Source organism: Sinohyriopsis cumingii, chromosome 10 (assembly GCF_028554795.1).
Source record: "Sinohyriopsis cumingii isolate HCF-2022 chromosome 10, ASM2855479v2, whole genome shotgun sequence".
NCBI lineage: Eukaryota > Metazoa > Mollusca > Bivalvia > Unionida > Unionidae > Sinohyriopsis > Sinohyriopsis cumingii.
This window is the reverse complement of record NC_142970.1, coordinates 85,123,195-85,137,238: the sequence shown is the minus strand read 5'-3', so window position 1 is coordinate 85,137,238 and position 14,044 is coordinate 85,123,195. Positions and strand designations below refer to the sequence as shown.

Here is a 14,044-nt window from a genome sequence, read left to right as displayed (position 1 = left end):
AGTTAACACATAACGTTAGAATACCATTAACATGCAATGAGCAAATGTATGTGTTCTCTGATATCCTTATGCACGAGTCATTTATATAGCGAACACCTGTATATTGTGTTTCCTTGAGGGTTCATGAAAATGTCCTCTATGGACATTCGTTTTTATATAGGCATGTCATTTTAGACATGTTTAATTGTACGTGTAAGATCATACTACCGATTTAAGGTACATGCAATATCTTTGTCCGAAGTACCAATAGGAGCTCCAGTGGCAGACGCATGCTCAAATAGTGCCAAAGCAATTATCCATATATATTAAATTTCAAACACTTGCTGGGTCTGCAATTATGTAAACATGAACCTATTATTTAAATCTTCAGCACTGTTAAAAATGATCAAAAGATATATGTGCCAATATTAAAAATGTAAAATAATAATTTCTTGTTTTTGAAAGTCATATGGCTTGGTATCAGAAATAGATACATTTATGTTCTGTCTGAAATGGAATGTTTGCTTTCTTTAAATGAAAATAGATATGACGTCAATAATTATGTTCTGTTGTTTTTACGTTATTCGTTCATTAATCCATTAACCATTTAACCATATACAGAAGCAAACGTTCAGTATAGTTGCACATGGGTTAATTATGAATCGTATCGGTTTCAGAGACAAAAAGTTAAAGGTCAATTCCACTGTGACGGAAAAAAGAAATATGGTTTTTGCACAATAACTCCAATTACTCTCCATATACTGTTATTACACTGTGTCTATTACATGTATCTTAGCGAAGAAAGAACACTAATTGCTCGTCTAAAGGTTAAGATCGCTTTGATTCAAAGAAGAAATAAAAATGATTACAGTAAAACAAGTTTTAATCGAAGAGTAATGGTAAAAGACACTGACAGAAACATGAAAATCTTTATTGCAATCTAAATTTAGTTTCCGAAAAGAAGAAAATAGTTGTTTCTGTACGGAACGTTTGGTTCAAGACCACATACCTGGACCAAACGTCGAGGTCAGGGAGATCCTTTGGTCAGTAATCTTCAGAGTTAATGTCTAAATAGAAAACTATTTAACCTCGGGCTGGCGTTGGTGTGCAGTCCACGGTACTCATCTGTTTTATTTCTTTCTATTTGGAGAGCGGAGGAATAGTTTGTTTTATTCAACATGAAAATACTATTGATTACATTGAACCAAACATATAATGTGAGTGTCACATAAATGATATCACAAGTGGAGAATAACTGCTTCACTAACCTATATTTTCTGTCCTGGTCACTTTGTTGAACTGGTCACATTATTAGTTAGAGTTGTTGTTTACAACTTGACTAACACATTCAGGGAAAGTAACATCATAGTTATAAATCCTACTGAGAAATCTATTCAATCTGGATCTGAACAATATAGACTCTTGGCTAGGAGACTAGAAGTATGGCCGTAAACCAGCAGGGATCCTCAAGACAGTGTGCCATAAGTTTTGCGTCTTCTTGACATTTTCATTTTCTGATTTTCTTAAAGGTGCCGTTAGTTTACCTTCCCTTGAAAAAAGTGTAGTCATTATTTTTTGTTTCCATCAAAGTTAAATTGACGTATCAACAGGTTCTAATCCAGTCACGCGTGTGATTTCATTATCGAGTACATGTACGACTAATGGATATATTTACTTATTCTCAAATCAGCTCTTCTATCGAGATTGAACACTCTGGATCTGAGACCAAATTAACAATTCGTGTGCATACTTGTATCCGCATAATCGTTCGGCAACTGTGTTTTTAAATCGTTCTAAAGTGGCATGATCCCACACCAACCCCAAAGGTAGTTTGGTTACAATTACAATAACAGATCCGAAAAATGCTTTAATGGATTGATTGCAATAGCCGTAAAAATGTTAACGGTCCGAGTACGTATACATTTACGTGCTTCTGCAATAATTGCAGAATCTTTCGATGTCAACGCCTACACTTCTTTGTATTTGATGGCAAATTATTCGGTAGTTAACGCTTGCTTGCATTGTGATCCCACGGGGAAGAAGCAAAACATCAGCCTGATGATTCTCGTTGAGTGTTTTTGCATCAAAGAATAAATGGAAACCTATCTTTCCTGCAGGTAGATAAGTTATTAACAATGCTTGTTTGGCTAACAATGCACGAGCAGCCACATGGTGTCTTTCTCGCGCTTTCTAACATTTTAGAGTAAGCTTCACCTTTCCGTATACATCGAAGAAAGAATTACATTTTGGGTACTGTCCGCTCACAAACCATTATGTCAATATTTTGAACATCCAAGTGCAATGTTGTCCTTTACATTGCCTATGTTGTTTCATCTTGCGAATCGTTCTTCAAATGTAGGATCACATGTATTCTGGTCGTGAATGCGATCTATATCATCGCATTGACATTCACGGATATCATTTGATGCTTTATAAGTAAGATGATATCAGTAACGTATTAATTTTAGGTGTCTCACCAGGCTTTGGTTGGTTGTTACCAGTACATCAAGCATTATATCATACCCACATTAATTGTATCCAGCGATGTGTTTTTCACTGGGATATTTACTACACGATGTTCCAGGTAGTTGTGCCCATGCGGTAGTAACACCGGTGTCGGCTAGTTTGCTTTAAAACTGAAAGTTCTGACAAATTTCTTTCAAACGTAAGTTCCTTTGCTCGTGTTTGACCTCTTGTTTTATTTATGGTACGAGTTTTAATGTGATATCGCACACAATATGGAGTCATGATCGTATTATGCAACAATCGTGTTGACATTTAGTATGGCTTCAAGGAGAAAGAACATATTGGCTTTGAAAACAACGATGCCTTGAACGGTGCCATGTTTGCAAGCTGGTGAGCTAATCATTGGTCCAGCTAGATCAGGAAAACTCATTTGTTTAATCTAATTATGGTATAGTTAACTTCGGTTCTCAACAACTTTACGGCATCGCTTCAATCGTCACTAAAACGCAAATCGTGCACCGTTGATTTTTTTTAGCAGTGGATGAAGCTCCTACCACCGATGCATAGACGACGATGTGATGCTTGAAGATCATTTCATTCCATCGGGAACAATATCCAATCGTGACCGCTAGGTGGTCTTGGTGCAAATAAGGGATTTATGTTTTGTCACTCAGCGGAGCTGTTTGAATAATATTGAACTTTCCGAGGAGCTTCCAACATGCAATCAGTGAATGAAGAGATTCAACTGAAAACCACACTAGTGAACGGCAAAGACTCTAAAATATTTGTCCGTGAATATGAGACCACAGCAAACTCATTTTCAATCAAGTCTGTACACACAGCGGTTGGTACCACGCGGTCATCAATAAGAAAAGGTAAACAAAAATTTTCTCGAGGACAAACTATTTTCTTGCTTGGGATACAAAATGCTTTTACTTCTGACATCTAATATTTATATGGAATTATGTATTTTTATGTGAGGTACCTTTGGCATAATAACTTGATTCAAGGACCACGTTCTTTTGCCTTAAAGAGACAAATTGTTTTTATTTGCTTTTTTTCGTTTCTCTATAAAATCAATAAACTCTAGTACTTTGGGTTCTTATTTAAAGGGAATAGTAACGAAATAATACAAGATTCATTTCCAGTGCTGAACTTTTTCACATATGTCTCACGTTATACTTCTTTGCTTACTTGTGACAGAGCCCAGTATGTCAAAAGAGGCTACAAATGGCGGTAGGATCCATGATAATTCAGTACCAAGATTGAAGAGACCCACAACCGAAAGGGTGTAGGTTCGATTTCTACTGTCGGATCGTTCAAGATCTGTTAATTTTGTACATCCTATGGCAAGACACTTGACGCTAACTGCCTTGGCAGTAGATAACCTACCTATGTTGTTGTTCGGAAAACACCAAAAACAAACTTATCGTAATCTGATTCATGAAATGATTGAAATGATTAAACTCACGTGTCATCGATTTATTGTACATCATGTGAATAATATTCACAAGCTAATGTTATGAGAAACAGCTGCACAGACGAAACGTTTTGTACGAGCATTGCGAATTTCATTTGTTGTGCAGAAATTAAAAATTTGCTGTTTTTGGCTTTACGTCAATACAAAGCACATCAGAAATTTAGAAAGTGAATACTCTCGATATAAAATATTTTCGTCTAGTTAATTTGAGACAATCTCTCATTCTGGTGGTCACAGACTAGACGAGCTTTAGGGATAGTTTGCTGTCCGTCGTCCGTCCATCAGTCCGTTAGCGCATGCTTGTTATCACTACATCTCTAAAATTACCTGGAAGATTGCCATGAACTTTACCAACACATTCATCCCATGGAATATTTGATCCGAAGTGAACATTGTACCCCAAGATCTCGTGATACAGTCGACACAATGACCATCTTTAACAATCTTTTACCGTTACTGCTTCTGAATGCATGGTAATTTCAACATAACGATTTCACCAGAACATGTATTCTATCTAGTTGGCGCAAAACAATATGCTATCAGATACGGGCACGACGACCGCTATCTTCTAAATCCTGTTTCCAGTACACTTCCAAAACATAAGTTCGCGTCAGTGTGGGGTTTCCACCAGGATAATTGTTATGATGCCTTGTTAATCCTAAATAAAAATTATGCCGATGTGGCATTAATTATCTCTAAGATAGCAGCTAATATGAAGTCTTGTCATATTTGAACATCATCAGATAACATTTCAACATTATGCAGCTGAAATTAATACATGCTCTTATCTTGAATTCCAGGAACTACTTTTGTTATTTAACTAGGATTAATAATATCGGTTGACCTTAGTACAAATTTACGAAATAAGACAAAGTTAAAAACAAATCACAAGAACAGGAGTATTCATCTCAAAACACGTATTTGCCTCTAAAACAGTAAACACAAAATAAACTAACATGTTTATTACATTTCGAATTCTAACAATCAGTGGACAAAAGGATTTTATTATATGAAAGATCTTGAAATGACAGTAACGAAACAAGAATCAATGGTACTTCCGTTAAGAAAAATGGTGTTAAGAGACATCTTTCTTTTTCTCCACAATTATGTTGACCCAAAATAGAATGATGTCTCGGGGAGGGCAGAGGACCTTTCAGTATTTTATTGTTCATAGAACAAAAACACTCCAGATAACCAAGATATAAAGCAGCTCATATTATGTTATGACTTTGCCGTTTTTGTTGTTACCTTTCATTTCCACGCCATAACTTGTGTTCTTCATCATCTGCAATTACCAAACTGTGTTGAATGTTTACATCTGAGGAAAAGATCAAATGAAGATATTTTGGAGTCCAAATGTCAGAAGTCATAAAGTGAACGAAGGAAAATGTCTTAATTTGGTTCTAGACTATATATCTTGGACTTGAACTTAATTTACTGAAGAGGCTTCTTGACGTCGGAATCAATATTTCAAAGATCTGCACCACTGTGATTAATTAATTATACCATACTGATTTTGCAGAATACGTTTTGTTGCAATGTACGTGCCTTGACCAAAAAACAATGCGGATGGCTTTCTATAGGAGTTACAAAGAGCTATCAAGTGACTTGCTGCAATTAGTAATGAGACAATGGATTTACTTTTGTTTTATTAAAGGTATTTTTGCAGTTGGCAGTGTTATACAGACAATATGATTTAGGTTATTCAGCCGTAATTTCTCTACCGTTAGATGCACTTTGAATAGCTGTGGCATATATGATCATCATACGTCTGATATTAAAGTTACAATATTGCAGAGAAAAAATATAGTTCAAAACAGCATACCGTGACCAAAAGTCATATATATATATATATATATATATATATATATATATATATATATATATATATATATACGTCTTAATTAAAAATTATAACTGAATCCTTCCGACCATATTAGCCAATTACATGGATTTTGTTGTCTGGTTCAGGTAAACATTTTGTCAGGTAAGCATTGTGTCAGGTACGCATTGTGTCAGTTATGCTTGGTAATAAACATAACAATGGAAAAGCGTTCTAGCATTGGAACAAAAATAAAATCCCAGTAAATTGCATACCAATAAAGGCAGTCAATGAACTTTGACTGGGTATATTATGCACTGGGACGGGAGGAACTAAACATGGGCCGTTTGGACTAGTATTGTGGGGGTTGAGTGGAATTGGAGTTAGGCTTAGAGTGACTGGATTGTGTTTGTATAGAGAAAGGTGGACATTTTACCAGACAGTTACCTAACACAATCATTGTTTGTTAAAACTGCTCTGGAGCATGCAACATTTTGTTCCTTCAGTCCTCTGAATTGGTAGATAAGTCACCACTTGGACCATAGTTGGAAAGAAGCAACTGACAAGGCCTTTAAATCAGTTAAACACATATGTATTCTGCCCCGATTATGTAAAGATTGGGCCAATTCCATCTAATTTTAATAAATCTTATAAACCTTAACAAACACGTGAGCATGCACAACATCGCACTTGTCAACGCAACAAAACAGGTAACATTCATAAATATCAAGAAATATGAATCTGATTAAATGGCCGTTTGACTTCTTGGTCAACTCCCGTATCAAGTGACTTGCTGCAATTAGTAATGAGACACATGATTTACTTTTGTTTTATTAAAGGTATTTTTCAGTTGGCAGTGCTATACAGACAATATGATTTAGGTTATTCAGCCGTAATTTCTCTACCGTTAGATGCACTTTAAATAGCTGTTGTATTATGCATAAGACGTGATAAATATCGCTGTGCCGATAATGAAGAGTAGAAGCGAAGTATTGCTTGAGTTCATTAAAACGAATCAGTCATGCGAACGCCTGCTGAAACACACTTTAAGGAAGTCTATATATATATATATATATATATATATATATATATATATATATATTATTTTCACATTAAATCTCTCCCATCCTCTTTCTTTGTGTCTTTCAATGTTCTTTGAGCTATCTTCAACCGTTTCAAGACACTTCAATTAAACATGTTTGGGGGAGGTAGCCCATGACCCATGGGCACCTCCAGCTTATATTAGCTGTATGCAGTCGGTCAGATGTGTACCCATACAACATACTGAGTTCAGAGTATTATTGTTTCAATTATTCTCAATGTGTGTGATACTAATTATGCAACACAAGAAAGCATTCTTACTTTCACACGTACATTATTATAGACTTTTAGCCCATTTTAAATTCTTGGCATATTTGCATCAAATTTCTGATAACACCGTGATCGGCAACTGTTGTCTACTATCTACTGTATATTAATTATCTTCAGTTGAAAACCTTTAGGCTTTTGATAACTTTCCTTAGTTTTCGTTTGTAGTTTGATTATCTACTTCAGAGATCTCACTTGAGATTTTTATTATAGATAGTCAAGGTCTACAACAGCACATAACTTTCCAGTGTCGTGTAGCATAGCAATCTCCGGCCTAATGTAAACAGCGTAGCTACCCCTCTATCTGTACGTTTGATTTCCATGCAGTTTTGCTATCATATATATATATATATATATATATATATATATATATATATATATATATATATATATATATATCTGTGTGTGTGTGTGTGAAAGTTATAGCTTTATAACCTTTCATATTTGCCTATTTTCGTCTACTATAGCGGCAAACAAGATACATTTTGCAAACAAAAATCTTGTTTATGTTTTGTTTCTTTTTATGATATCACATCCACTTATGAAGATGTTTGTCTTCCACACACAGAGAAGAAAGATCATTACAAATGTATTAGTACTTTTGTATCTCCTCATGACTTTCTTTCAGCAGCACATTCAGAACATTCAAATCAATTATCCGTAAAAAAAATTCAACCTTAGAACTGGGAATACCTGCATAATACATTGTATTACATTGAGTAAACTAGCATGATAAAAAACACCTTTGTCCATTAGTAATCCAGTCGTATGTATAGAGTTCATTGTTTTGGTAGTACCTTACAAGAATGTAATTGAATGATACTGCTAAATGTGCCCTTTGTACTTAAAAATGGAAGGTTGTTCACAGTTATGTTTTTAAAAGATCCAGTTAGGAGCAGGAAACATGTAACATAGGGTACATATATTTTTTAGTAAATTCTATAAAAATTATAATTATCATGATTTAGCTAAAACATGTCAGAGTTTGATTACTAGTTTCCGTAAACGTATAGATATCGTCTCTGATTAATGCACAATGTATAAACTGCCATTGTAGTGATGATGTCATGTAACATACATATATATATATATATATATATATATATATATATATATATATATATATATATATATATATATATATATATACATACATCCTACATGATATCTCAAAATGAGTTTACCTTTTACTGGTTGGGTTAACTTTATATATTAATTTATAGATGTATAAGCCATATATATTCATGGCATCGACTATTACTGCTAATACAAGCATGTTGAGAGGTATATGCATTGATTGCTATATATCATCTGTTTCAGAGTACTGACTATAATAATTTAATAAGAACTGTAAATAGAGATGTTTAAATACATGTTTGGATATTATAGGTATGTTTTCCTCTCAAAGCAGTCTGAATTTTAACTTTGAAAACTGTCTTACACACATGCACAATTATATGTATTATGCGAGATCACATGTCTTGGGCGACTGCGCTTTGATGGTATAACGGGTGGTCTCTCAAAACACTGTTCTGTATTTGCTTATTATCTAACAATAGGAGTTAAAAAATGTAATTCATAAAGAGGTATTAGTAAGTTCTTACATCACAAAAGTAATTTGTTCATATTGTACTTATTTTGTTTTTAAAGGAGCATGAAATGGAAGAGAAGGTATTGGAAACAACGCCGTCCGAGGGTAAAACATACAATTAACCTTTTTACTAACATTGAAACTCTTCTTGGGCCTGAAATGGGCTTCTCATATAATTAATTATTGGAATGTGTGGAGAAGAGAGATATGTTTTGAATATTCAGTTCTCACCTCAGTTCAGGCATTGACTGCAAGTGCTACTTGAAGAGAGATGAAAATAAAACACATGAAACTCACCCTTTGAAATAACCATTTTAAGTCCGGTGCCATGTTTTCTATTAAAAGAAAAATATATGTGTTTAGCTTTACAGACCTCAGTTTCCATACTCCAAGAGAATTCTCGAGGACTTCATGTTGGTATGCTGTACGATTTGGTGCAGATTCCAGTGAATTCACATCATAGATTTCTTTGGTACCATTTGGATATATTTTCAAAGACGTCAGACAGTAGTATTGTATACAAATCATATTTGTTGTGTCCTCTAGAAGATCAATTGATGGGTAAATCACCCAGTACGATATCCATTATCATATAGGCAGTTAGGTGCAACTGTGTAGACATTTTTTATATTAATTTCAGATATCATTTAACAATATTTCATAAGACTAACAAGCGTAAGAAGATCTTTACTCTGACTTAGCATATATTGGTCCAGTTTTCAAGGTCGCATTTACATCTGAGCCTAGGATTGAATGTTAGCTTTCTATATAAAAAAAAACCATTAGGTATTAAACGAGGAAAGTTAAAAGGCAAAGAAGTTAAAATTCTCCAAATGGTGTATAAAAATGTATGTATGTATGTATGTGTGTATGTATGTATGTATGTAGGTATGTATGTATGTATGTATGTATGTATGCATGTATGCATGTGTGTGTGTGTGTGCGTGTGTGTGTATGTATGAATGTATGTATGTATGTATGTATGTATGTGTGCTTATTGCTACAAAAATACAATACTGACTCTACTGTCCCAATTGAAAGGAAAGTTCTATCAAAAATGAGGAATTCTACAAATATGGTCCTAACATAAAAAAATCCTTCCAAATAAATGTAGACATGAGGTGCGGCAGGTAAGTTATAAAATGTAAAGTGTGATCTAAACATTATTGATACTTCTAATGAAAGGATGGTCATATCAACGTGGGGTTCATACTAAAAACTTCTTATTTTGTATAGTTGGTCCAAATTGAAAAAGGTCTTTATCCAATATCCAACATGGCCACCTTGATATCTTGCTATAACTACTTTCCTGAAACTGACTTTAGGTGTTTGTCATAAGACTTTTTGTGATATTGTGTCAAATAATTATGTGTAATAACGTAAGATTGCTTTGGCTCAGGAAAGGATGCAATGTAAAATAATAGCAGGATCCTTCTCTCTCTCTCTCTCTCTCTCTCTCTCTCTCTCTCTCTCTCTCTCTATATATATATATATATATATATATATATATATATATATATATAATAGCAAGGTCTCTGCCTGTCGTCCAAATAATCTTAAAGAGTAGCATATGATTGATGTAAATAATGTCAGTTATGTTTCTTCTCTCTGTGGATATTTTGTTAGAATCCGGCAACTGACTGAGAAGGAAATTTAAAGAAAAACAGTGTCGACAATTCAGTTTTTGTAATTGTTCTATTGACTATATACATTAATAAAGTCACTTAGCTCTAAGGTGAACTGTAGTAATGAGCATTATAGATTTGCATCAAAATGTATGATTTGGCGTGAATGTTATTTCGCGTTGTAGGGAAATACATGCAATTTAATTGATTCATTCTAACGATCACCTCATGGTTTCAGTTGGGCCTATTTCTATTTTATTCGGTAATTAAAATCCAAAGACAGCTGTCATTCAAGAAACATGAATTATGGCCGCTCTCATTAAGCAAGTGGAAATTGTAATATCAATCAATCATGACACCATACATAATGAGTCACGAGAAAACTTGGGAATGTACACAAAATTTGACTTGAAAATTGTAGTTTTGAATTTTACTTTGCTTATGATCAGTGTATTCTCATATATTTCTAGATATGCTTTTATTTTGCACAGACGTACTACTTGTTTATATGACGATGGATTCTGTATCATATGGAGTTTAAAATACTGTTTGATATCATTGCATGGAAAAACCTCTTGGCTGCTTTATCGATTTCACATTGTCAATATATGTCTAGTATTTGAGGACAAATCTGCGTTTCAGACTTGCGATATAAAATATTGTTGTTGACTCGAAGTGTTTCCAGATAACTACTTTAACGGGCTTGTGATTAACTTTGAAAACAATAAGTGGGGAAATTTAAGTCTGGAAGTCATCCATACTGTTGGCAGAATAATCAATTGACAGCAGTGTTCTATTAGGCTGCAAATGTCCTGCGTCATCTTGTATACTTTCCTCTGACTTAAGTATGCCTCTTCTTACTGTATATATTTTAGGTTGCTATAAAAATTCACGAGTGAATAAACAAATTGCATTTTGATTATCCTTGCAGATAACATGATTGTTTAAAAAAATAATTAATTTCTCTTTTTATATCAGAAGTTAATTACCCTCACTTGAAATACATTTTATTTCAGGAGGAACAAGAGGATCCATACCACTTTCATTCATCCATACCACTTTCATTTATCCATACAACCAATGTGTGAGCGTCATCAAAAGGCTGGCCGGGAATTGTCAGCCTGATGTAATAATAACACCAGTCGAGACACCTGCCTCATCATCAGGTACATTTTTTAGTTTGCTTATATATATATATATATATATATATATATATATATATATATATATATATATATATATATATATATATATATATATATATATTACAGTTGATATATGAAAGGTTTAAAGACATTGCAGGAGCGTGTTATAATAAATATTTATGTAACCTGATCTAAGAAAGAAAGAAGAAGTAAAGAAATATATTACAAACAACCAAAACAAATTTGAGGGACTACCACAGTCAGTTTGATTTGTGTTTATAAAAATATAATATTTAATAAAACGATTTATACAGCGGCTTAATTCGGTATAAATCGATTGTTTTATTGCAGATTTCAGATGCATTTCAAGACCGTAAATGATAATCATAGGGGATAGCTGGTGATCCTCAATCCTCAAAGACATGGAACAACCAATTGTTGAAGCGATGATTAATAAATTAAAATTTTCTTTTCTGTGGTAACTTTGGGCTCCTCAATTGCTGAATGTTTCTCTGTTTAAATATAAACACCATTATACAAGTTGAATGCAAACAAGTATACAGCCATACATATCCTTGGGTGCAGTCATCTAGTAACGCCAGTTTTGTTTCTATATGTGTATACAGTACATGAAAACCTACTTATCAACTTACTCATATAAGACTTAAGGAATATATTCCTCACATATATTTAAAACCATCAATTAAACAATTTTAAAGTTCGTAATGTTTTGCATTTGGATTAGTCATTTGGAATATTTCAAGAGGAGTGGTATATCAATACTAACTTGAACAAAAATCTGATCAATGATATAAGCTGCAGGGTTTTCCAGACTTTTAGGTTGCATGTTTTGACCCTTGTCCAGAGAGTTTATGTTTTATGGACCTCTTTTTATTTACTTTTTATAGTGCTTCAACGATCAGACATCATAATTGAATTGATATGAAAACTTTTGTGTTTCTGAAATAGTTACATGTATTTTACATTCATTGTTTTATTATATCAAGGATTTCAGTCTAAAATGTCAGATAATCCCAACGAATATAGCATGAAGTCCAGTCCAATAATAATTTTCGTTCTACCCAATATTGAATTTTCGTATCAGCACCTGAAACATTTAACGCTTATGACGTATGACATCTTTTGCATAGGAATACAATTGGTCCATTTTAACGCAAGCGTTCACTTTCTTTACATCTACGTCAATGTTTATTCCATTTTCATTTTAAAGTTTGTTTCTTGCATGTAGGCCCTCAGGAGTCAGAATTCATTAATGCACAATCAGCTATGAGGATGGCGATGAGTGTTCCATATGTTCCTTTGAGCTCTGGAGGAAATCAAGTGGCAGAGACATCATTAATGAAAAATATTTGTGCTATACTTCGCCAATGTGAGGAGAAGAAGCAAGGAACAGTTGGTTTTGATATAACTCCAACTGGTGGATGGGACATTGAATCGCTTGTGAAAGTCTTCTTAAATGCAGTCAATGTTTTCTTCCGCCAAAGTCAGGAGACCAGCGCAAGGAAAGTGTATCTTTGTACAAGTGATGTGCACATTTTTGCACGTATTAAATGTGCTGCATTAGACATTCTCCAGCCTTTCATCAAAGGACAAAATAAAGCATTTGACGCTTACTTAGTTGTGATGGATGAGGCAGCAGACAAAGGTACTATTATTAAATCTGATCTATTAGGCAGGATCTTTAGCATATAAATACCACAATATGATTAAGACGGTATCGTGGCAGCTTTTTACAAATCGCTTGTTTACTCCTAAATAGAAAATCACAGTGATGATTTTCATAATAGACTGATGGTCTTAAATGAAAATAGTTCCTTGTAGGGATTCAATGTAGTCACCACTTTGGCTGTATAAAAAATATTTGCTTTAACCTGAGATTTCAATAAAATAATTATATTTCATTTTCGCAAGAATGAGGTGGTTTAACTTTTAAGTAGTTTCGATTCAAACCAAATTTGATATGCTGCTTAGTATTGATGAGTTCATTTGCTAGTATTGTATCGTTATTTAGCACACGTGTAGTCCCTGATTTTCAAACCCATCGTCTTGTGTTCACCGTCTTCAGTATCAGACGGGATTAAGAGAATTTGCTGCTGTGAATTGGTAATTCCATAAATGCCAGTTAAGGCCTTATTAATAATCAAACTCCATGCCAAATTTAGTTCATTTCCAGTAATGATCAGATGTGTGTATGTAAATAATATCGGATATGCAGCACTCTTGTCATAAAACGGATTATGTACGGACTTAGTGTCATATTAAAATAATCGTTTAGCATATTTATATTTCCTGATTATCAGCCACATCCACTTTGTAACCCAAAAAGTAAATAAGGAGTTTTACCCACATTTTGTATTTACCTTGACACAGATGTTTCCTTTATTTTTATTTTTTGCATTTTTTAGTGCATATTATTTTTCCCCCTGTTTATAATATTTTCTTTGTTTAAACTATTTTGTTTACTAATATGGATAAGGGCTTTAAATAAATATGCTCTATTGGGGTAATAACAAAACTTCAAACGAGAGAGAAAAAATACTAGTTTTG

At 33.6% G+C, this 14,044-nt stretch overlaps 1 protein-coding gene across 2 annotated transcripts in view; it reads left to right on the top strand.

The window, feature by feature from the left end:
* LOC149790502 (uncharacterized) overlaps positions 1-14,044 on the top strand; it is a 65,345-nt gene that overhangs the window by 27,459 nt on the left and 23,842 nt on the right. For both annotated transcript variants that reach the window (XM_089971397.1, XM_089971396.1), the window contains exons 2-4: positions 8,766-8,811; positions 11,348-11,497; positions 12,726-13,142. In XM_089971397.1, coding sequence (XP_089827523.1) covers positions 8,775-8,811; positions 11,348-11,497; positions 12,726-13,142 — 604 coding nt within the window. In that variant the 5' untranslated portion in view covers positions 8,766-8,774. The remainder of the gene's footprint in view (positions 1-8,765; positions 8,812-11,347; positions 11,498-12,725; positions 13,143-14,044) is intronic.